The sequence below is a fragment of the Chaetodon trifascialis genome, chromosome 15, assembly GCF_039877785.1.
Source record: "Chaetodon trifascialis isolate fChaTrf1 chromosome 15, fChaTrf1.hap1, whole genome shotgun sequence".
Classification (NCBI taxonomy): Eukaryota; Metazoa; Chordata; class Actinopteri; order Chaetodontiformes; family Chaetodontidae; genus Chaetodon; species Chaetodon trifascialis.
In genome coordinates, this window is record NC_092070.1 from 5420186 (window position 1) to 5446620 (window position 26435).

At 40.1% G+C, this 26435-nt stretch overlaps 1 protein-coding gene across 1 annotated transcript; it reads right to left on the reverse strand.

Moving 5' to 3' along the window:
- Positions 1–3700: 3700 nt before the first annotated feature.
- LOC139343712 (homeobox protein Dlx4a-like) lies at positions 3701–19292 on the reverse strand. Its single transcript, XM_070981481.1, has 3 exons — positions 18535–19292; positions 14542–14738; positions 3701–4096 (listed from the first exon to the last, which is right to left on the reverse strand). Exons 1-3 carry the CDS (start codon positions 18860–18862, stop codon positions 3854–3856), a joined length of 768 nt encoding a protein of 255 aa, XP_070837582.1. The 5' UTR covers positions 18863–19292; the 3' UTR covers positions 3701–3853.
- Between the last annotated feature and the right edge of the window lie 7143 nt (positions 19293–26435).

Below are 26435 nucleotides of genomic sequence, written 5' to 3' on the forward strand. Positions count from 1 at the left end.
TTAAAATCATCCTAAAATAGCTGGAAAATGCATTGTTGCAAAGCTAAAAACAGGCTGTTTTTCTAAGCTCATGAAAAGTTTAGAGATTCGTGGTTCTCACAGGACTGAGATGCTCCTAACATGTATGGATCTTAAAGAAAATGATGCATTGCTGTAGATTAAACTGGCCAACAGTATTTAAAGAAGTTAAAATGAGCTCAGCCTTAAACATCTACAGCAGTAAAATGCAACAGACACATGAATGCAGCAGTACTATTAAAAACATCATATATAATAGTAAAAGTGCATTTTGCTGATAATACTTTTACTTTAATAACACTTTGGATGCAGCACTTTTACTTGCAGTGGGGTATTTTTTTTTTTTACTTAAGTAAAGGATCTGAATACTTCTTCCATCACTGCCCAGACTTAATACAATGAACAATTGGAAGCATTTAGAGGACGTCCTATCCAACTTAGACTTTACTGAGCTTAAATAATGTTTAGCCATGTTAGAGCTGGAGCCTACAGGCTAGTCCACAGCCCACCAACACAGTTCATTATTTTTTATTAGTCCCATCTTTTCATCTTCTTTCTGCCAGCTGCACTGAATCCATCCTGAGTGTTCAATTTGCAAACAGATCTTTTGGTCTGAACATGAAGTGCCCTGAGATGATTGTATGGTGAAAGCCATGTTTCCTTTGTATAGCATGACACCACAGAGCTATATGTATTCAGACATCTGGGTGTGGTCAGTCAACAGACTATTCGTGGCAGTGCAACAATGGCTCTGTCTCTCAGTCTGTCTCTGTCTCTCACTCTCTCTCTCTGCCAGGAAAAAATTATTTTATCACCTCTTAAGCTAAATGTACACAGAGTCTGTCAGACACACATATGACCGGCCAGTTTTTCCCATATCAAACTGCACCTGAAGGTAATTTGCTGAGTTTTCTTTGGACATTTCAGTCTGTCTGACCAGTCAAAACAGTGACCTGACTGCTGGGTTACTCTAACACAGTGAGTGAATATATACAAACTACTTTCCTTTTTTGTTCTTGGAAAAAAAAGGAACGTAAGTGAACTAAAAATTCCTGCTCTGTTAGGTAATCTCCAAAAGGAGTACTAAAATTAAACCTCAGAAAAAAAACCTAACCACAAGCAACATAACATGAATGTGTGAGTACATTTTTGTGATATTCATGTTTAGCCGTCAGTAATCCAGTTTGATGTAATCCACTACTTCCTAGCCTTTTCCTTTAGGGCCCGAGGCGGACGGATATTCCCTTGACTGACAATTACAGATAATTACAGCGTCGGAGTGAAAGCTTTATTTAACAAGCTGTGTCCTAAATTACCTATAATTGACGTGGTCATTTTATAAAATCATTGACGATGTTTGACGACTCTTTTTGCTTTTCCAGATGTTTGCGGGGCGAAAAGATGTGACCCGCTTCTTCTGATTTATGACTTTAGAGAAAATGGCTCCAGGCCACTGGGGCACAGAGACCTTACACCGAGAAGGAAGATGTTATTTTACACATTAACGGAGCCTTATTTTGATATCATCTGTTGTGCAAAGACAAATCCGTTCCACTGTTGGTTGTAAGTTGAACAAACAAAATGAAATAGGGTGGCAATGATCACTGGGTTTGATTTATTTCAAATGACAAAGCGCAACCTGACCCACAGCCAATGTATTATCGGCAAAATATCAATTCAGTATTTAAAGAGGTTGTTGAATAAATTCCAGTCAACAGATCATGGCTTATATATTTGACTGCAAGCTGTAGGTCATGAGGACTTTCAGAGGGTCTCAACAGGAGAACAGAAAAAAATGGGATGAAATATTTAAAACAACAACCATCGGAAGGAAAGAAAAGAAAATGAAAGTGAACTGTTCACAATCAGAAGTGCAGAACGAATTCAACCCTGTTACATAGCATTGCAAAGTCCCTGCAGCTGACAGCTCATTATTTACCTGCAAAGATTCTGACTAAAATTCACTTTCTGGGCACAAAAGTGAACAATGACTGTCTGGAGTTATTGGCCCACTTACTGAAATCTAGTCAGTGGAAAACATAATGAGAATCTTGAATGACCTGCTGTAATTTGTTTTATACATATATGACTTTCTAAAACATTTCTGCTTGATCTTTTACCTATTTTACATCTTTTATTATTATGAAAATATATATATATATACATATAAAAAATTTTGACTCCATTCAGTACCTATTTCCCATTCACTCCTAAAAAGGGGTATTAAAAGAAGGCTTTCATAAAATTGTTCATATACCTTATCAGAGCACCTGTTGGTACTGTTTCATAATGGCTCTTTAAAGGTCTATTTCCTACACAAAACCATTAAAGTGTTACACCCTGTCAGAACTTCGGAAACACTCACAATGGTTTGAGTTGAATGAGCGTTTCTTCTTTTCTTTTGTTCTTTAATTTGATATGTTCTTTTAACATTAGAAAACCAGGACGTCCTTTGAGTCAGTACTATGAAGAAACTCCTGAAAAACCCTTGTTTTTACACGTGTGCCTGTCCCGCTGTAATCAGCTGAAAAGAAAAACCTGAAATGTCTACAACCAGAGATGCAGGGCCAGCTTTGATTTGTAGCTTTATCAAAAATGTCTTGGCGGGCAGAGCTCCTCTGGAGACAGAAATAACTCTACTGGCTGTATTAAAGTGAGACTAAGTCACCGTTTAAAAAAAGAAACAATACAATCTTCCTCTTAGAAAAGTGGAATTCATAAGCAATTAAACAAACCGTTGCTCCATTCAGGACACTCTGTTACAGCCTTACATGATCAGGGATGACCAGTAGCTTATGATGGCTAATATTAGCTAACGATAACAAACTGGACAAATATTGCTGCGTATAAGGACATTACTGAGTCACTTCTCTGACTTTCTTTCTCTGGTCTACTGCTACATGGAAAGCTGCATTTTAGCATTTACCATTATCCTGTGAGGCTGGTGCTCAGCAGAGTAACACAGTAACTTTAAATCTTAATAAGTGGAGTCAAATATACACAATTTCCAACAGCAAAAACATTGAAATCGGTGAAATACAGTAAAATAAAAGACTACAAATAAAAGCATAAAAATCATTTTGTTTTTGTGGAACTCAGGACTTTTGGTAACAGAATGGTTAACCAGCCGTATACAGCTGTAGACTAGCATGGCTCGTTGGTGTTTGGAGGGTGTACGAGGCTAACTACTCATTTGTTTCTGGCTGGAATGCAGTTTTTTCAGCTTTCTGCAGATTGGTAGGATTTGCATGGTAGCAAATGCTCAGTTGATTCATAGGACTGAGCATTCAATCCTCACAATGGAGACACTGACCAATTGAGCTCTATTCATATCTGGCTAATCACTCTGGCACTGAGATGTGAGCCATTTTGTTCATTTCACACCAAGATGTGTTGGACATCACAGATGCAAAGGCACAGCTAGCCATCTTTAGCTAGCAGCTGAAAGCTAGTTGGAAGCTCATCAGCAGTCTTACTGGGTTTATTTAGAATGTTATGGTTGCAATGATGCAATCATGTAGCCACATCTACCCTGTTTCTATGGCTACAGTCCTGATGACGTATTATATGAAGAACAAGTTAAATTCAAAGTAATATTTCTTGTCAAATTTTTAATTGTCTTACTAGCAGTCTATAATTTTCTTCGCTGTTTTCAGTTTAAAGCAAAAGTAAATTAGCCACATATCAGTTCACTGCAATTGATATCTGCCAGTTACATTATTTTTGCCTCCAGAGCGGCTCAGACTCTTAACAATGTCCATGTCCCTAACAGCTCCGGTCAGCTTGCTGGTATAAATCCATTATTTGTCCTGGAAGTGCTGCATCCTCCTGTCTGTCACATCATCTGAGTCCTCGGCATGGAGTCCTGCTGGTGTCCAGGGTACCAGTGAGCAAAATTGTTCATGTATCCTCCAGAGTGCACCGGCGCGCCTTTTGCGGCCATGCTGATGTCCCACAGGGAGCACGGAGATGAGGAAGATGGTGGTGGGGGGGCGAGATGGTCTCCCTCAGGTCCACAGGGCCCGTTCTTCATGATCTTCTTGTATTTGGATCGCTTGTTTTGGAACCAAATTTTGACCTGGAGGATGAGGAAAGGGAAAAATGTAATAATCCAGACTACAGCATGCTTCTCTGAGATGTTTAATGTACAGTGAATGCATCTCATGAAGTCTTTCAAAAAGGGGAAAAAATAGTGTGACTGTAGATGTTACACTGCAGTAAATGCCAGCATTTTTGCTTGAATTTTGATATTGTGATAAGAGATGGGCATGATATGGTCAGTGTCTCAAACCCCTAACAAGGACGACCCCTTCACTGACCTGTAATGTGTTTTTAGGTGGTGGATTTGTGATTGTATAGTATAATAAATATCATCGAGCAGCCAGTGTTGGTCTATCATTGATTTGTCAAGTTTCTTTATATCCGTAATTAACTGGCATGAAGGTGGATGTGTTAATTCTTCAGTGGAAATTATGTCAGAAAATGTGAAACAAAATAAAATAAAAAGTAACCTCTGATGATGAAAACTATGACAAAGTGTTCTACATTTTAAAGTAATGTGAAAGACAGAGGGTTGAACAAGTTCATTGTAATGACGTATTGTTCAATGACCTGCATGTATCTGGAAAATCAGACATTGATCTCTGCCACCCAAAAATATCTCTTCATAAGAAGTTGATTTAGCTGTTTGAACTAATGCATTAATAATAATAATGAACCTTATTGGAAGGAAACATGTAACAGATTTATGGACTAAATGCATCCATAATTCCACTGAAAAATTAGCCATGAAGCAGCAACAAAACATTTATGAAAAGAGGTAAGCTAATGTTGATGTGATATCAAGAACCATACAGTTTGTGGATGTAATGTGACTTTCAGTCAACCATTGTTCATGTTTATAGGCAGTTCATTAATGTCAGCTGTCAACTAGATGTTCATTTAAGACATATTATTGCGTATGTTTTAACTGCTCCTCTCGAGTGAAACCCAGCTGAAAAGTATTTAAGTGAAGTGCGGGAGTCCAACTTCCATAAAACAACATCAAAAATGAAAATAGAAGCAGTTACAGATATGTTTTATTTTATGTAATGTGAGATAACAACCTCAATGACTATTATTAATATCAAAATGATAAAAGACAAAACTACAGTAAATTATGATGAGGCCATACTACACAAAGTATTGTCGGCCTATAACATCCACAAACACGCCTTCTCAGATTAGGGAATATGAATTGTGTCGCATTGTGGAGCGGTGCTGCCATTTTTGGAGGAAAGCGTACTAGCTGTCATCTGTCATTGTCACCAGTCATTTGTCCTCTGTCAATCATTAATCATCAGTAACGTACAAAGTGTGTACAAAAGGCAAGCGCTCATACAAAGAGAGGCTCTCCACAGAGAAAAATCATCTTAGGTAATGACAGGGTTTGGGTTGGCTAATGTTACGCTAACTGAATGCTAACAAAACGTTGGCTAATCATGCATAATTAATCTACTGGTTAATTAAACAATGTCAGCCTACCTTTGGGTTTGACTGTATACTGCAACATTTCATGTTTTGAACCTTTTTCAGGGTGTTGTATTTTGTTACTTCAGCAGTTCTGACACCGACAGTCAACAGCCAGCAGATGGCAAGCTTACACCCTTATACACAACATTACAACTATGCCAAGCTCCAGAGTCACTGTCATTCTTTGAAGCCTCACTGTGTTAACTACATAACTACTATAATGTCTAGATTTAACTACCAACATAACATTCCTCCCCATCTATCTAAAGTGAGAAAATGCTGTATTCACACTTTGCTCTGTCGGTCTTGTGGTCCTGCACTCACAGCACCTCAGCATGAACTAATTTTTTTGGTTGCTTGTTGTGCGATTGGCTTTTGCGGTATACAGGTGGCTCAGGAGGTAGAGCAGGTCGATACCCAGCTCCTCCGGTCTGCATGCTGAAGTGCCCCTGGGCAAGATACTGAACCAGTGCTGTGCCAGCAGTGTGTGTGGGTCAATGTGGTCTGTGTTGTAAAATGTTTTGAGAAGTCAAAGTGCAATATAAAATGCAGTTTACCTTTTACCAGTCCATGAAACACTGTTTACCAACCGTATTGAAACTTCAGTTTACCTGAGTTTCAGTCAGTTGAGACTACCTGGCTAGATTGGTAGTGATGGTGCACAGGTGACGCTTGCCGTTGATGTTGCATTCCTGTTCCTTGTAGCCTACCATCAACGTGGCAGACAATTAGGTGATGATGAGTCATACAGATGCACGAATGATGTGAAAAAACATAATGTAGGCTATAGCGTGCGAGCTGACAATAATGTGACAGAGCATAAAGTACAGTAGGCGTATCTACATTAGCATGACTGTACCATTGACTTCCACACAAATAGGAATATTGTGGAGATACCAGATGAGCTAATCACATTGAGTATAATAAGATTATTGCAACACTGTGTTTCATATAGACCCATCAGTCCTTATTGCTTAATAATGTACAGAGATGTACAAGTAAAGTAATGGATGTTGAATGTAAACTTGTGTGATATAATTTAGTGAGTCCGACTCTTTGTGAAATGCAAATGTTTAAATTGTAAAAAGCAGCCCCATATGAAGAATATTATGTGTGTTAAAAAGATATAATATCATCAGAATATCTGAAAATATTGAACTGAATATCCCTTTCTGTGGTCACGGATGATTCATTTGTGTTGTTGATATGAATGGCATACTGTCTGTTTCCAGCATGCTTTCAAATTGAGCATCAAATTACATGAATATGCCTCGTGGGCAACCTGTCATCTCAGCGGGAACAAATGAATCATAAATAATTACACACAGTCTGTGTAGGATACTTTTGCCTCAAACAGGTTTTAACTGTGCTGTAAAGAAAAAGCGAATGCCCCAAGGACTAGTGTCGCACGAAGAACAAGGCCTGGCCGGCAACAGAGGAGCGAAAGATAAAAGAGAGAGGAAAAGAAGAGAAAACACCCTTGGCGCTAAAATTGTTTTCTCCTCCACACTGACAGTCCTGGGAATTATTACCCCAGGATTTTATGGGTATTTATGAAGATGGTTGAAGTGGTTCATGGAAGATATTTGATTCTATAAAAATTCTAAATTCAGACTAGTCTAATTGACTCTAAATATGTGGAAAAAATTATCCTTTTACCCGATAATCAAAAAGGCACCCAGCTTTCACACCCAGCACTCAGCGCACACAGCCAAGGAGTCATGCAGAGAGAAATTTGACATTTAATTTGATCTCTATTGTTCCAGTATATCTGCTGACGTCAATCACAGCACATGTTAGAAGTTAATATGGATGGTGGCAAATGCATAAAATGAAACTATCACTCCATAAATCTGCAATACCATTATAATTACAGCACACAATGCGGCTATCCAGAGATCCACTCTAAACTCATACTGTAAGTTCTCCAATGTCTATATTGAGTAAATTCTGCAAATACCAAAAAAAGAAAGTCATATCTGAAATCTTAAGAACTTAATTGCCTGCTTTACAATACAGTGAAAAAAAATCACAGCCATCAAACTGCAGTGCCTGCAGTATAAAAATGACCTAGAATGGTGCACACAGTGGTAGCTCATGGATGAAAACCTAAAGAGAGTATGTGGAGTGTAGCTGATGAGCCCAGGAGTCAATCAACAGAACGTTAAGTTAATGCAGCCTCAGTGAGAGGATTTCTGCTGTAATTGTTGGTTTCATATTCCAGCAGCAACATGGAACTGACAGCTTCTCTGAGAGCGCGGCAAATGACACCAGCATTAGAGGACATTAGAGGAGAGTGGTTGAGAGGCAGGACAGGTGCCACTGAGTGCGTCTGTGTGTCTGTGTGTGTGTGTGTGTGTGTGTGTGTGTGTGTGTGTGTGTGAACATGATATATCAAACCAAACCTTGCTGTGTGTGTCTACATATTCTTGAAAGAATCTTGAATCTTGAAAAGTTGATCAGCGGTGTCCTGGGAAGATTTTCTGAAATCAAAGACTTCCATATGCTGGTGGTTTAAGCTGTTTGTGCTAGTATGACTATATGTGTACGTGTGAGCCAGGGACAGTGAGGGTTAAAGGAAAAACGTTAGAGCTGTGCTACGTGCCATTTCTCAGCTGTGTCTGGGAACATTAGCAAAGTGGTCAGTGGTTGGCTGCCGGCCTAATGGCATGAAGGCAGGCTAGAGATGTGGTGTATGATCACTATCTTCAAGTGAGTGTGTTTTATGTTTCCATCTGTATACAGTATGAAAATGCACATGAGCTACATATGTTTGAGTAGATATGTATGTGTGTGTGTGTGTGTGTGTGTGTGTGTGTGTGTGTGTGTGTGTGTGTGTGTGTGTCTGGAATAATGTACATCCATGCATGTGAGGAATGTGTTTTTGTGCACAGTACATACCGTACTGTGTGTTTCAATATGAGCTGTTTTTTGTCACCATTGATTCACTATTTCACCACCAGAAACAGAGAAGATGAGCCAATCAAAAGACAGCATTGTGTTAAATGACTAATCTAATCTAATCTAATCTAATCTAATCTAATCTAATCTAATCTAATCTAATCTAATCTATTTTCCCCAAATATCATTTACAACATCCATTAGCTATCAGCAGTGTTTAATTAAGCTCAAATTTACTCTGCATTGACAGGTGAACTGAAAGTTGTGAAATTCGTAGTGTGCCACTAAAAGGTTATTTCTGAAAAAGTACCCTACAGGTGAGACTTGCAGTTAGCTTCCAAAACCAAGCCTATAACCACACAGAATACTGACCGACTGGATGATTTTGCAAAACCCTGGATTGTGATATTTTTTTGTTTTTAATGTCAATATTTAAGAAAAAACACTCATGGCACATCGGATAGTTACAAGTTAAGTATGCATGGCTAGCGACATCACTAACATTTGCCAACAAACAGGCATTCAGACAGGTTGACAGGTTTTTCCTGAGCACCACAATATCCTTAAATGACTCTTTACATACTCAAAACTTGATCCAGTCAGTCCAATCAAACTCATCTCATGTCTGTGGGGAGTCAACAGCTGACTTCTGAGTCAACAGGAAGTCTATAGGGGCATATTCAGACCAGGAAAGTCGCCGGTAAAAACAAACTAAGGAGAATATGGAGATTCAGCGTGTTGCACTCGTTGCGCTTATATTGATTTGTTTCATAGAGTTACAAACGTTTTGGAGCATCAGAAGCGTTTGGCACAATGTCAAGCATGCCTTCTATGTTGTCGTCTGCCCAAATCTCCAAAAGACATTTCATCTCCTCTTCGCTCCACGTTGATCCACGACTCATTTTAACCTGATGGTCGTGCTGCTAATCTTTGGAGTTAGCAATATTTCCCATAATGCCAGCCAGCAATGGGAGCCTGTTGCATCCAAAAAGGCATATAATTTTTAGAACTGGGTCGGACCGAGAGCGGTCACTTTCACATATCAAGTGAACTGCACCAGGGTTCGTTTGGAAGCAAACCGACACCACCTCTCCGGCTGGGTCTTGGTCCGGCTGTTTGGTCCGCACCAGAGTTCGATGATTTGTATTCACACCAGCCCAAGAGGTCCGAACCGGCGATTTTTTTTGGTTTGGTTCGAACCAAACAAGGCAGGTGTGAATATGCCCTAACACTCATGCTCTCACCTGGCAAACTCACCTGGAGAAGTCCTGTAACATGCTCTACCTGCCCAATAAGCTGGAAAAACCTGAGGTATTTTGTGCCCAGCAAGGAACTTTCATAGGAATGAATGGGCTGCCATCTAGTAATGTGGATTCCAGCTGTAGAAACAGTCAGTGCAGCTCGTCTTCCTGATTCAACTTTGACTGTACTAGCTGCACATCAAAATTGTTTTTGTATGTAATGCGCAATGAATGATTATTGAAGACATTAAGCCTGCACTCCTTTTTGGTCAAACCTCCAATAAAGTGTTAAACACTAGTCTTCTTGTCTGACTGCTTGTTCAGACCTGTCAACCCTTCCATTTTTCCTGGGATTTACCTGGATTTTACCCTTCTCTTCCACTTTACTCCCTTTTAAATATTTTCTTGTACATCTCCCATATTTTTAGAACATCAGATGTAACATCTAGAGGTGACAAGTCAATCAAATGCTACCCGCCAATGAAACTAGAAGAAGAAGAGGGATGACATGTGGGAGGGTTGAATTACCTGCCAAAAAGGTTAAGTCATGCTATTAAATAGCTTTAACAAATTTTGTTAAATCTGTCACATGAATTTTTGTGTATCACACGAGGGAAAAAACAGCAAATCTGACAAACATAAGCTCAAGCAAGAGGTGCAGAAACGTGCTCCACCAATGACTGTATTCATACTCTGGCTGCCATCCACTGTCGTCAACCTCTCCTACCAACCATGCCAGTAAACTCTCTCAAAATCATAGCTGAAGAATAATGTGTAAGTAATGTGTACATATCCTTCAAGTAACGCATTAAAAAAAAAAAGGAATTTATCTGGCCTTTTGTGTTTTCATTCATATAATACAGGGCTGTTCACAGCATTTCAACCAGGTATCTGATTCTGACCAACTAAACTGTAGTCACTTAATGCAGGAACTAGTTAACCAATCCTTGTTGCTCTGATATTTTAAAGCAAGTGGTTACCTGGCGGTGATTTTAGGATTCACTGTGTGTACTCCTGTCTAAATGGAAGGGGTATGTGGACAGTGGTGAGGGTGGTGGGACACCCCAGGATGCAGCGCTGGAAAATTTCCTTTATTCTCAAACCCCATTGTTGACAGGTATGAGCTTGTTGCCCAGCTGTACTTGCTTTCAGTGATGTTTCCACATTCTGAGATATCAGTAATTAGGCTACAGGTTTGACAAAATTCACGGTTATAGTGAATAAACTGTCTTTAAAGTTAGACCATTAAAATGGTGCGTTAACGGAATAGTCCGATATTTCAGAAATACTTATTCACTTCTTCGCTTTCTCGCAGAGTTTGATAAGATGGTCAATAGCAGTTGGCTTAGCTTAGCAAAAGGAGTGAAAAACAGAGGGAAACGGCTAGCCTGGCTTTGTCTAAAGGTAACCGCGCCTCTAAAGCTCACAAATTAAAATGTCATATCAAGGTATAAAAAAATTCATCTTGTGGACTGTCTCTTGGCTGGTGGCATTGACTTGATGCTCCAAAAAAATAGTTCAGCATTTTGACTTTTGAGTAACCTGTAAAACCAGTTCACAATTAAGTCATGACATTAAAACATTTCTTAGCAGGCAAACTGTGGGAAACCCCCCTGCAGAGTTGCTATGTCTGAAAAGTCTCACCTCAATGCTGGCTTGAAGCTAAATAGGGCAGGCACTTAGAGAAAAGACGCACCCGCTTAAAGAAAGGCACCTACAGTCTTTATCCCGAACCCACAAAAATGTGTCTGCATTCCTAAAACTACAGCCAGAGATATCCTTTAATTGCCCTACAGTATCAGCAAACACTGACATACTGTAAAGACTATAATACAGTCAGTCAAAACCCACTTTCCCTCATCCAAACCACCTCAAAGAATACAGAGAGAAAGATTTTTTTAAGAAAGGTGCTTCTTTGGTGAGTGTGACTTTGAGCAGACCACATTCAAAACCGCTTCGCCACTACAAAAGGCAAAGGCAAATGAACAGATCATCTCTTACTCCCAGTGTAAACATAGCTGTGGTGGTTAATTCATATGGGATTAGGACACTTCATCTGATGACCTCAGCTGTTTATGTATACTCAATACAGACACACACACGCACGCACGCACGCACGCACGCACACGCACACACACACGTATCGTATTTCAAATGAGCTATTCCCGAACAATTCCTCCTAATGTCTTCCCACTGGGACACGTGCTCCATACTCAAACCTTTCCTCTTCACCTTTATCTTTGATAATGCTACACACAGCATCACATGACTGTTAAAAATGTGTCACAGACCCACTTATTTCTTGGCACAAAGATGGTGCTGCATGTGTCGACTTGTCCTTCCTTGAACAATGCTTATAATCACAGGCAGGATGTTAACAGCTCTAAATGACAGTGGCTGGGCGTTCGACAGGAAAGCAGTGGACGTTATATGAATGTGCTACTGAAAATGGTTCCTGTTTTCCAAATTTCACCTGGTGCTCCCAAGTTCAAAAGTCTCTCAGTGAAAGACTGCATTTTTAATAATGTCAGAACTCATTTTCATATAATGCTAATAACTACGCCACACTACCTACAAAGCCAGAACACAGTAACTAGCGTGCACATTTGATCCAAACTGAGTGAATACCTTTGACATCTGTTTCAATAATCTATTTTTTGAAATGTATAATTTTTGAAATGTATAATTTCTATAAAAACAGGTTTTTTAATTAACACACCTAAAACCAGAGCCAAACTGATCCAAAGAGAGCTAAAGCTATGGAAGCTGTTGAGATAGCGATGGCTAGCCTAGCTTAGATTAGCTAAAACTACATTTTCGAATAATTTTCCTTGCACTGTTTATCTGTCAATGACAAAATATCTACTTTTATGAATCTCTCTCATGAAGTTTTTTATTCTTTTTAACTAAATGAGGCAGTAGCTCAATCCAGTCAAGATGGAGAAAAAAAACAAGCTAAATATCTGCTAAAGCTAACTAACAGATTGCAGTAGCTGCAGTCTCAGCTATTGACTCATTTGTGTCAACTGGTGAGGTTAAGATTTCTTTAAATTACACCTTCAAATGTATGAAGCAGAGAATTAATCTTTTCTAACAAAAAACAAAGATGTCACTCCTAAACTAAGGACTGTAAGTAATCAAAGTTTGACTTTTAAACAAACTGGCAATGGGCAAAAAAGCTGAAAGAACTGATTTTGTTGGTAGATTTTCCTGAGGAGGAGCACAAGTTTCTACATTTTAAGGTTTTAACAGCAAGTTCCATGACAAAGCTTTTTTACTCTAAGATCCATCCTGAAAACTTGTTTATTTACTTGTGTACTATAGCTGCACAGCACATGAACTATTGGGTCAAATAAATGGTAAGGACAGCCAGATTATGTCAAGTTTTGCCATCCAAAAGGCAGTTTTAGAATAAGATCATGTTTTTCATAATGAGATGTGTGTTTTTCAGCTTGTAGCTGTTATTTCACAACATACTGTATTTTAAAGACCTTTGAAACTTATCTAATATCTTATGTTAAAGATGCTCAGAGGAACCACCTCTGAAGTTATAGTCTCTCTACAATATTAGCCAAGTCACACAAACATAAAAATAATATCTGATAGTGTTTTTGTTGCTGTCTTGACATTCACAGATGGAATAGAAGAGGAACAAAAAAACCAAACCAATCAATATCAGTCCGGTGTGTTTCGAGCAGCAAATATCAGAGCTTTAATGGACTGGGTAAAAGTTGAATCACTATTGTCTAATATCAATGGAGTGTGGAAAAGTAGACGTTTATTTATAGGAAAATTTTGTGGATTATTATTAAATCCCAGCGCGCCTCATAAAAACAATATGAAATTCAGATGTTCATACTGCTGAAACGAGAGGCTGAAAAACGTCACTTGTTCAAACAGACAGCATCCAACGCTGGTTCACCAACTTCATGTAAGAGACAAAATGGCCGCCATTAAGCTTTTATTTGCTTGTGACTGCACGTGTATGTGTGTGTATGTGTGTGTGTGTGTGTGTGTGTTCTGAGAGAAAGAAAACAAACAAATAAAAAGTGTTGCGAGGGAAAGATGACCAGTGGCAAATCAAGTCTTTTCCTTAACCTCATCAGCAGACATATAAATGCATGTTCACAGTTACACCCAACACACACGCACACACATACACACACATGCTCCAGCCCTGTTCATTTCTTGTTGTGTGGTTTCATGTTCTTTCTTTTCATTCTATGACTAAACTTCACGATATGAGCACTGACACAGTAATTGACACATATAGGAACGTGCAGTGACACCAGTCAACAAGAATGCAGCGGTGCCTGTTTGGGCTTTAATGCTGCCCTCTTTGCCCTTTCACAGGAAAAACGAGGAAGTCTTTGATATCAAATCCACTCCGACAATCACACACACGTGTCAGATTCACATTCTGCAATAAATCTGATTTCACTTTCTGGGTGTGTTTTTCATTTAAAAAAACTCCATGTGTGTATGTTGAATTAATAATAACTATGTTGTGGTCATGCATTCAAGTGATAGCTCATGCAACCCCCTCAAAGTATGTCATAAATGCTGTACACATTAGCACATATGCCCTCAGTTGGAGAAATTAGTCAACACTTAGTTCATATTAAAAATGTTCCAGGTCTCAGGAAAGCAGATATTTATATATTTTTTTAACAAATTCATCATATTAGTATAAAACATTCATTATTTTTCTCTCCTTTTGTCTTTGCATTCAAATACTTTTTGATTTCCTTGCATCATCAGGCTACAATAAGTTAGAGTTGGAGAGTGTATTGATATCAGTAGCCCTCATTGGCTTATTTTGTGTCTTTTTCTGTGTGTGTATGTGTGTGTGTGCTATCCACCACAGTACCTGGGTCTGTGTCAGGCCCAGTTTGGCTGCCAGGTCGGCCCTCTCGGGCAGGGCGAGGTACTGGGTCTGCTGGAAGCGCTGGTTGAGCGCCTGGAGCTGCAGGCTGGAGTAAATGGTCCGGGGCTTCCTGATCTTCTTCCCCTTCCCGTTCAGCCTCACCTCCCCGTTCTCGATCACCGCCGTGGGCTTCTCGTGTTCTGGAGGAAAACAGAATTTTCCAAAGATAAATATCAACACTGGCAGTTCAGTGGGGACACGAGTTTGGCCTTCGCGTTACAGAAACCAGTGTCTCGTCTTACATCAACACACTGAAACCCTCTGTGGTCATGACATCCTTCGAAATGTTGAGAAAAATAGAAAGTGCAAAAATATCTCTACAGTCCATTTTTTTAATCATATCTTTTTGTTTTTTCTGACGTCTCGTCACGTCTGTCACATATTTGAGCTTTTTTAAAGGAAAGCTTGTGGTGGCTTTTTGTGCCGTTCTCATTGTGTAAGATTTTTCTGATTAATCAGCATTTCGACTATAAAAATGCTCAAGAGAACAGAATGCAATTCAGGGAGCAGATCTGTTTTTACACTGTATCCACGTGGCCTCTATTAGACTGTGATGGAAGTTTTTAAGAATAAACAGAAACAGATTTAACCTCATTTCACAGGAAATTTATACTTATGTGTTAAAAAAGGTTTCTCTTTTGTCCAATATGTAGGGACACTCAGTCAGTTTATGTATAGGCTCAACCATTTTATTACAGTAAAGAAGTTTAACCTTGCACCTAACCTCAACCACATTAAATTTGACCACAAAATGGAAGAAAATAGTGGAGACAGCATTTTTCTTTAAACACAGATTTGTTGTGATGCTGCTTTATGTAATGCTGGTGTAAGTATATGAACACAAGGCTTTTCCTTCTGTCATATTGTGAGATACAAAGTCATTATACATTCTGCGAGAACGCAGGCTGATGGATTTTAGACTGCTATGAGCTGAAGGAAAAAACAACATAACCAGAGCACAGTTCAGTGTCCTGAAATATGACAAGAACGCTGTAAAATGAGGAGAATGACTCCCTGACACCAGATTCCAAAGCAGTTTGGTTTAAGTGCAGCTCAGCTGAGAGGGTTTTACTTCTTCTTTTTTCAAGAAACCTATACGACTGTGTATATTCGCCCACACTGATCTTTGTTATGACATGAGCTTATAGCCTGCAGTGGCAGGAGAGAACAGCTGCAGACAAGCCAAGGCCCCACAAGATGTTCAGAGTCTGAAAGTGAGCTGCAGCTCAGGAGAGACAGCACCGTGCATCAGCAGTGAGACGAGCAAAACAAAGAAAGAAAGAAAGAAAGAAAGAAAGAAAGAAAGAAAGAAAGAAAGAAAGAAAGAAAGAAAGAAAGAAAGATGGTTAATTTTGAGAGGAAAACTGCACAGGATGTGAATTTACCAGCATAAATTTTGTCCTTGTGATTTGCTGACGTGAGCTTTGCACATGTAAAATAATAATAATGATTCTTTCTCTTTAAATATTTAATTTTTAGAAAGTCTAACCTCACTAAGACTGCATAATGTATTGCAGTGGTATCAGTTCACTTCAAAAACTGGACCTGATGATTGAATGAAAATGAGAAATAACTATAAAGGTATATATATTTCAAATGTACTGTATGTTATGCTCCGTCAGACACCATAGAGGTTGAACTCTCTGTTTGACCTCTTGTGAAGAAACTATTATAGAAATTACAATTAGAATTCCAATTCCAATTAGAGAAATATAAATAGTCTTCTTGGGAGCTGAAGTTCTGTCATCACCAACCACAGATACAGAGAAAATGAAAATCCATTGTGTTCGACCGTGTTTTACAGCTGACTCAAGCAATGTGTCAACATGTCATCAGTTCAAAATCATCACCATATTCAGAGGGAAGGTTAAGAAATGTCAGGAAGCATAATGGAGATAAAACAATGTCACCATCTGTGAACACACACTGTTGTATTTGTGGTAAAATAACTAACTCTATACATCATGTAGAGGCAAGCGGAGGAAAGCAGTTCAAAGTGCTGATCTGGCATTTTCACATCTTCATCTAACTGACATCTGTAGACCATGAAAAAAATCTGTTTCATGAAACTTTGAATTAATATGTTCAGCAATTTACAGCGACGTGCATAAAATTTCAATGAAAAAGGCACAAAGGCGAGTTGGGATAAAATCACTTATATGTAAATAGACTGCTACGGATTAATCAGTTAATCTTAATTAATTTCTTGCATTTCTCTGCTGTATTTGAGTGTATAAATGGTGAAACTATATTTTTTGCAACCTTGAATTGTTCTATAATAATATTTTGTGATTATCAGTAAGGACCTGCACATCTCCATAGGCTCCTGTGTCATTTTTCTTGTATTTTGGCTTCTTTATACATGTTAAATTGACAAAATGAGACACCAGACTTTAAAAGTGATACCGTACATGAGGGGTAGAAGAAAGAAAGAAAAACAGTTTCGACAGAGCATTAAGCATTTTTTTAATAGAAGGACCCGCATTATTATTAACAGTAGTAATCGTATCAGAAGTAGTATTACATGATCAGACCCTCTGTTAATGATTTAATGCACATATGGCTAATAAACTTCAGCCTATAGTAAAGTGTCCTGTGTGCAGACTGTTCTTCTTCACCACAAAACATCTGAGCATGATAGATTTCAGAAAATGAGCAGATAACATAATATCTTTTTTTTCTTTTCTCAACATAAACTGGATTTTTGCTCTTCTTATCAAATTGGGAAATTGTCTGTTTTTATTATGTTTCATTGCACTGACGTAAATCTTTTTAGAATATAAGCTATCAGCTATAGGAGCTACTGTCTGTCAGTGCTCTGCAGTAAGTCTGCATGAAGTAATCCATATTCCTCACAATGGGCCACGCTGGTGACAGCCTACAGGTTGTATGATGACCAAAAAAAGAATTGCTTGAGAGTAATGTTATGTATTTTGTAATTGATCTGAGGTCAAATGATCTGTTCCTTGTTATCAAATGGATAACAGGCAGGAAATATTCTTGGTTCCGTTAACATTTTGTTTTAATCAAATTCACTAATTATTATTATTATTTTATTTTTTTTATTTTTATTTTTTTTCAGCTGTGAAAGAGGTAGGCCTAGTGGAATTATCATCATCATTATTATTATTAAACTGTTGTTATTGGCATATTGCTCTTATTGTAGGTACTATTATTATTATTATTATTATTATTATTATTATTATTATTATCATTAGACGCGTGTGTGTGATGTGGAGGCAGCAGAAACTAGGGAGATGATGGGCTGAGTTTTGAGGCTTTGGGTTGGAGAGCGCGCAGTTCGGGCCGCTGCGGGACACCACAGAGCCGCTTCTTGTGGAGAGTCCCACAGTCTCTGCAGGCCTCCAGCTCATCTCCCGTCCAACCCCAAAGTACACTAAACACGACGCTGTGGCTGACCTGTGTGGATCCAATTATTGTTCTCCGCTGTGCAATAAATTTCATGTTTTTTACAATAGAGACCCACTTCAAGTGGACCATCTGTGATGAATACATATTTCTCTTTACTTATTTCATGCGTATTGTCTCATTTAATGTCCTGTGAGGTGGTACAATTATCATCATTCTGACTCAGGCCGTCACATCGGTCTGTATTCAGGACGAGCCACCGAATCATTAATGAAAATCATTTAGCCTATTCTTAGGACGGGTGGGCCCAGTAAAAATCAAATAACCCATGACTCAATTAAACTAACGCTGAATGCCTCAAAACTGCTGCTTTCTTTCTCTGACATCGTTCAACTCCAACTCAGCTGAAAAGACGTGAAATGAATGAATGTCAGTGTGGTCGCTGAGCCCATCTGCTGAGGCTCCACAGTATTTAGGCGTTAGGTCATATTGGTGATAAGCGTGAAGTGTGGATGCAAAGGAGACGTGCACACATGAATATTTTATATTTTTTCTGGATGAACCTACCTGCATCCTCCAGTCTGGTGTGTCCAAGCGCGCCGCCGTGACCCCCGTGCTGATAGGGCAGGTAAGCCCCGGGGTGGTGGGCGCTCACGGGGCTGTGATAGGACGGGTATCCCAGCGGGCGACCGTACGAGGATGCACCGGAGGAGAAGGGCCCGTCGTGCTGCGAGGGCCCGACGGCGTGCAGACCGTGGACCGGATAATGGTTGTGGGACAGGCCGGGGGAGGGCTGCTGGGGTCCGGGGTAGCCGTGGCCGCCGAACTCCAAAAACGCCGATTTGGACGGATCAGGCGGGACTAAAGTGTCTGATATAGAGCTCATAGTCATCATTGGGGTGAGGGGCAGTGATGGCGAGGGAAATAAGAAGGGTCAGCTACGACCTCCAGGCGGGGGTCATTATAAGACAACCCACCATCAATGTTAAAAAAAAAGTCTATCGACTTTCAGAGAAGTGCTTCACTTTCCAGAAAACAACATCAGCCGTTTAAAATGCAGTTTACCTCCGACAAATATCACCGTATTCCTGACGAATGAAAAGGCGACTACAGAGCGGGTTTAGGAGGGTTTGTCCTCCTCTACATCCCAGCTGAAGGGTCCACAAACATGACGCTCAGTGTTTAAAACCATTGACAAAGACAAGACGCATGACAGGCCGACGCGCAGCAGACTGCACCCGCTGGAAGAAAAAAACAAAACAAAACAAAAAACAGGAACTCCGGACAAAAGGGCCGTAAAAATGATTTAATATCCTTCGACTCGGGTTATTTTCCTTCTTCTCACCGTGCTAAATAACCAGTCCGGTGCTTAATCTCTCCCGCGTTGCGAAGAGGTGCCCGGCAGCAGAGAGGAGTGGAGTGTGTTCCTCCTCTCCAAAGCGCGCTGTGCGTCTGTGCGCAACATTCTCTGCCTCCTTTGGCGCACACAGCGCGCTCATTGGCTGCGGCGCTTCGCCCTGTCACACAAATCACAATCAGCAGCGGCGGTGCGGCGGCTGCACTCGGTTTTGGCGGACAGTAGGCCTCGATGCCCACTTTTCAGAGAAGTCTTAAGCGAAGAGTCATTTTAGACATTCAAATTTAATCCCGAGAGGCAGAAATTCCAGACAAAAAAACAAACAAAAAAACAAAAAAAATCCCTCATACTGAGACATGAAGTGAACAAACGCCTCAATACAATTCAAGGCCGCCAGTTTATCCAAATTAAGAGACTGGCTGAATAAATAGATAAATAAATAATAAATCAATTAATTGGCTAACCCAGCAGGACAATAAATAAGTGCTGATAAGTACTAAAATATTAGCGCCGTTACTATGATAAATTACACTTTGTTACCATTTATTTGACCTTGTCTCTGAGGAGGTACACGACTGCTTGTGGCCTTTGATTCACTTGATCCTCTGCATCATTATGCAAATAACATATTTATATTAAATCGGTCCACATTAGTGTGATAGACAGCAAACTGTAAGAATTTTAAGGCTCTTTCTGAGTAATTATCCATTAACGCCGCGCCTGATAAATAAGGACAATGGCAGGTTGGCTCATGAAACCCAGCGGCTCTCCAAAATAAAATTCTTCCTGCCTGCCAAAAGCAAAATAAGGCGGATCAGACCAAATTATCTTCATAAGCTGCTGCTGAAAGGCCGCAGACCTTATTATCCAAATTATTTTTATGAAACGCACACTCAGACTGATCCACAAAAATCCAATTACCAAAGAACATCTTACTGTTCTGCTTCTTTTCTTTTGTTTGGGGTTTTTCGGCTGAAAATGGAGCCGAAGCGTCTTTCTGAAGACCTTATCGAGATCAACCTGGTTTTACACACACACACACACACACACACACACACACACACACACACACACACACACACACACACACACACACACACACACACACACACACACACACACACACACACACACACACACACTGACACTGAGGGCACCGCCTGTGGTCCCACACCAGGGACAATTACAACAAACATCGGCCCTCTAGAGAAACTCCAAACTTGTGATTTTGGCAGAGCAGAGGCTCGGACACTGTAATTTCACTCAGCTCACGGTCATTATGCTCATCTGCGGTGGAAATCCCGGACTGTGGGCCTGCTTTCAAATTAAACTCAAAAACCTCAACATTACCAGATAAATATAAAATACTGCAGGATTGAGTCATTTCAGAGGAATTATTAGATCAGGGTAAATCATTTTAAATCGCCAGTTGTGCAGAACAGATGTGGCGCGATGCTGCGGAGCGTAACGGAAACTTTACACGGTCTTTATTTCTGTGCAGTCTAAGATATATGTTTCTCTTTAATGCACCAGATTTCCTTTGCTTTCTGACATGACGTGAATGTATAAGGACACCAGCATTTGGAACGCATCTTTACATTTATCACAACGCTGCCATAAACACAAGATGCAATCTGACTTGTAGACGTTGAGCCCGAAAGGCCCTCAGGTCCCATCATGGAGTCACACTGCGGTGGGGGAAAGTATTCAAACACTGTGCTTTCTATCTTATGCTACACCTTTACTCCACTATCTCAGAGGGAAATATTGTGCTTTTTACTCCACCACGTTTATCTGACAGCTGTACTTATCAGTTTAAGATCTGGCTTAAAAGTATGATGAGCCTGATTATTAAAGATTAAACCAGTAGTTTAAGATTTTTACCACATGACAGCTTAATAAAGAAATATCTGTCCATGGCCATGAGCAGTTCCAAGAAATATTTCACTAAAAAAGCAAAAATGAGAGAAAAACATCTAATATAAATATACATTTGCGTGGCACAATTTCTTCTTTTGTCATCTCATGATCTTCAGAGGGGGCCTGAGCCTTAGGTTGGACTCCATTAGACTAAACAAACTGTATATAAAGTAGTTGAACTGGCTCCACATTGAACAGCAACATTACTGCATCCATATTAACAATGTCAAATATTATCAAATATTAGTCACAGGAAGTGCATTTATTGGTGATGCTTCTGTACTTCTAATAGGGTTTTGATTGCAGACCTTAATTTTGTGATGAAGTATTTCTACTACATTGTATTTGGACTTTTACTCAAAGGATCTGATGGCTTCCTCTGTCTCTACCGGTGCTCCTGGTAAAAAGAAGGCTGTACGGACATCTTCAAACCAGCCCGAAGCCCATGGGTCCCTAATCTCACCTCTGACAGGAGGCTCTGCTGTCACACACGGAAAGAAAAGGAGGCAGCTGAGATTTTATGTCCTAAAATGTAGATTTTCAAGGCGGTTGTGCCAATAAAGTTGACTGAATTGAAGGTGAAGTCTGAATGAATCAATGAATGTCAGTAACTTGCATCAGTATTAAGTTGTGTTGCTTTGACAGCATAATTTCAGTCATGCCAACTGGTAAAAATAAGAATTTGAAAGTACTATAGACACACACACGCACGCACGCACACACACGCACGCACACACACACACACACACACACACACACACACACACACACACACACACACACACACACACACACAGCAGAATGAGAGATGTTTTGGCATGTTTCGTCCTCGTGTCTCTTCTCCTGCCTCTGGGATCCGGCTGATTACACCAACATGCTGATGTGTGGAGAGTTACTACACATCCCAGCCTGCACTCCTGCTTTCATCTGCAGCCAACATTCCTCCCCTCCCTGACTTCACCTCTGCGAGCGCCGGGCGCACCCTCCTCGCTGTGTCAATGCTGTTATTTAGTGGCACAATGTTGCGAAGTCATCAAATTTCATTCTGTTTTTCACACAGTCTGAAAGGGTGAAGCGGTCAGTTGGCGGGGCTGGAGAGGGCCGCAACACAGGAGCAAATGATCGCTGCTTTAAAACTCAATTGTGCAAGTCTCAAAACTGAACGTTCTCTTTGGCATTTAGGCCCAGGGGTTCAGTGTTCAGTAGCAGTTTCCAAACTGACTTCAAGCTTAGTCTCCAGAGACGTACATGAGCGGGAATTAAGGGTTCTAAATATAAGGAATTCTTATTCTTATATTCTTAAAGCAAATTCAAGACTTCATAGACTTTTTTCCCCATTTTTTTCATTGAGGTGGTCACAGTCTTTTTTGATGTCTTCTCGGCAGCCACATTACTGAGAGGAACAAATGTGGATGAATGTACAAGTGAGGTACAATGCTAAGCTCTCTGATTCAACAAGTAACACAGGCTAATGACTGTGTTCAAACAACCGTGCTGATTTGTTGGCCTGCAGGGAGTCAATTTGTCATCCGGTGTCAGGGGGAGATGAGTTACTGTCCGACAGCAAGAGATGGAGCTCATACTCAGCAGCTTGTGGGAACACGAGCAGGTCAGTTTACACCTTCAGGGTGACAGAAAGAGTGGAGGAGGAGGAGGAGGCAGAGGAAAGGCAAATAAAGTCAGCCCATGTTAATGAGTGTGAAATGATTTTTCTTTCTTTTTTGCTTTGGATCAAAGCTGTAAATTGATCCTTGTTTTGTTCTAAAAACTCTGAGGCTGTGATAGAAAACTAAACTTTGATCCTGAGCCTGATATATCGTATTCCTCTGTGCCACAGAGCTCAAATGTTCCTTTATTACATTAATAAACATACACACTGTTGTTAATTTTGACTTACTGCCACATGCCACACTGTCCTGCTCACCATAGTAAATACTCACCAAATGTGGATTAATCCACAATTTTAAATAGTTCCTAACAAATGCACTTTCACTTAAAAAAAAAAAAAAATTAAGTCTTTCTTAAACTATTGATTTGTGACCTGTGTTTTTTTTTTTTTTTTTTGTCTCCAGTAGGGACAAATCAGCTCAGAGTCGGAAAATACTGACAGAAGGACTGACACTGTTGGTTTTGGTCTTTTCATGAGAATTATCATCAAAAAGAAAAGGACTGATTAACATCATTCCTGTCCTCACAGACAGCTCACAGACAGCCCTGGCCTTCTTTCCTTGCTCCTCGTCCAATATTAGGCTGGATTAAACCTCATAATGTTCATTCTCTGCTTTACAATAAGATTACCAAACGTATTGAAAAACCTCTCCTGATTATACCACTATGAAACCAAAAGTGACAAGATTATTGGGATAATATATCTTAAAAAAGCATTCATTAAACTTTTGGTTACTTGGGGCCGGCAGAACACGAACAAGCAAGAGAGCCTCGAGAGTGGAACAAAAACTTAAGTTAAGGGCCATAAAGCCGAAACAACGAGCTGAAGGGTCCTACCATGTTGCCCATTCTTGGGTTTGACACTTTTCAGATGACACATACTATCCGACCCATTGTTAATATAAAAATAGACACAGTGCAGCTTTAACATAACATCTAAAAATCTACCAGATCTCAGAGTACATGTCATTCTACTTTACAAATCTTAAAATACACAACTCTACAGCTGACACCTGATAAGATCTCTATGGACTTCATTCATTTCTTGAGAGCTGAAAAGCAAATACTGTTGACAGTGATTTGTTCCTATCTTGTTGTTAATGGAAAAGAGATTCAGATGACAAATCATGGTGCAATTTGAGGAGGAAAAAAAGCATTCTGCCGCCCATGGTGGACTGTCCAACATGAAGCAGGAGACTGCTACATCCAAGACACCTCAGACTTCCTCAGAGTAAGCTGTTGTTGGCTATTATGTCTACTGTTGTTTTATGTACAGAAAGTACAAAGTCTAGGCTACTGCATCCTCCCTGCATCCTGAGAGGTTAGATTTATTTTATAATACCTACAAATACTCTTATTGATTCTTTATTTTCTTTATATTCATGTTGAGAGCAGCAGAGACTGCATAAAAAGCACAATTTGGAGCACAAACGTGCACCAGGATGTAGAAAATGAAAGTGTCTGACACTGAAAATCTCATAGGGGAGGACCACCAGACACAACACTTGATTTGTGTGTGGAGAAGCAGAAGCAAGCCAAGTTTAGAAGATGCCAAGAGCAACAAGTGCATGGGAACCTGTTCCTGAGACAGTGACACACATCAGGGACTGACATATTCAGCTAGAGCACACACATGAAAAGAGGTGTGCGCCTGTGTGTGCCTCTCTAGCCCTGCGAGGTGAGATGAGGGGTAAGGTAGACGCCGCTTGTGTGCCTTCTCTGCTAAGACTGTAATTATGGCGTGCCATTATGGAGTGCAGAACAAAGGCGAGCCCTGCAGCCCTGCAGCAGCCGGAGAGCAGGGGATGTACTGCTGCCTCTATTCACACCGCAGTTAATAACAATACTCTTCAATACACTGCAGACAGCGCGGCGTCAACCCTCCCACGTGTGTCTCCTTGCGTGTGTGTAAATGTGAGCAAAAGATGAAGGGGAGGGAGGGAGGGAGGGGAGAGGGTGTGTGTGTGTGAGACAGAGAGAAAACTGGCTGTGATGGGTGTGCATACGTCGTACATTGTATGCAAGACAGTCCAGGTTTGAAGCACACCTCCATTTATCAGCCACTATGATTTAAGTATGGTTTACCAAGGCGCGTTCATCCGTAAAATGAGGGAAAGAGTATGTTTTGTCATTGGCAGTCAGCCTCAGAGGGTCATTTAATTTTAATGACTGACACAACCAACCAGTAAGGTTTACTTGGGAAGATCACAGAAAGTGTCATTAAGATAATTCCTCTAATGTTTTCAAATCTGCACGATGTCCACGTGCCGAAGCACAAGCCACCAACACGTACAGCACAGTAAGAAGCATGTGGAGCATATGAACCAGGTCAGACAGCGAGAAATTGTCCATGATGCTTTTGAGTTCTTTGTATTTAGATTATGAGATTAGTAAACACATGGACCTTTTTATTCATAGTGGGAAAAGCACAGCGCACAATGTTTCTGATTAACATTAATGATGGCTGTTTTATTCAAGTGTTCCAATAAGCCAAGAGCGTGTGACAGTGAGGCAACACGCACCATACCAGGAGCCTGGAACTGAAGCATCATTCGTTTTATCATTTACACCTGTACCTCATGTTGAAATGTCTTACTGTCTCCCTCCAGATTCTTCAGCATGCCTTGTGATTGTCTGTCTTTACTGGGCTGAAGACACATCTCAGTCATGTGTCTGACAGAAAAGATTTTCAGACATACAGCCGTCTACATCAGCCATGTTTCACTTGCCTGTGCAGCTGCAGCCCAAAGTATATTTTTATCAAACAAGGAACATTTACTGAAGTACTGTACAACTCTGAGGTACTTGTACTTTACCTGAGTCATTCACTGTTAAGATAATTTCTACTTGAATGGCCTATTTTTGCAATTTTGGTGACACAAACCAGGCATAACTAGGCGCAATGTGGAGCAGAGGCTGAATTCAGAATGAACAGTTGGAGGCAAGCTTCAGCTATGACCAAAAACCTATTTGATTTTGAAATTAATAAATGCAAAATGGGGTTTGGAAATTTGCTATTTAGTACAGAAACAACGTACAGAACACAGAATAGACCTACCAGTCCATTGTGTCACTGTCACATTTTGCCTCACCAAGGTGGAAAAAGAACATTTCTCATTCCTTGGTCAAGTAAGCAATAATAAATATGCTATGTCCAGATAGATTTTCAAAATAAAGCTTGCTAAGTCACCAAAACTACTTGGTTAGGTTTAGGGAAAAAAATCTGCTGGTGTCGGTTAAAATAAGTACTTCCTTGACACTGAAACACTGTCCTCTGGTGGATCAGCATGTTTATTAGATTATGAAACTGGGCTGCTATATTTAATAGTGGGTCTTATATTAGGAGGTGGAGATACCTGCAGGTAGCGGATCAGTTTGCGTTGAGCTTTGTGGGTGCAGGATGGCTACGAGTTTGGAAGCTGAGCCTATGAGGGACTCTGACATTACCTCTGACATCAAAACACTTCACGTGTGAACTTGTTTTCAAATGTCTTCACTGACGTGTTTTGTTTGCGTACGGCAT

Coding starts and splice junctions, on each gene's coding strand:
- LOC139343712 (XM_070981481.1), bottom strand. CDS start 18,862: ATGATGACTATGAGCTCTATATCAGACACTTTAGTCCCGCCTGATCCG. Junction 14,739..18,534: donor CACCAGACTGGAGGATGCAG/GTAGGTTCATCC, acceptor GTTTTCCTCCAG/AACACGAGAAGCCCACGGCG. Junction 4,097..14,541: donor TGGGCCTGACACAGACCCAG/GTACTGTGGTGG, acceptor CTCATCCTCCAG/GTCAAAATTTGGTTCCAAAA.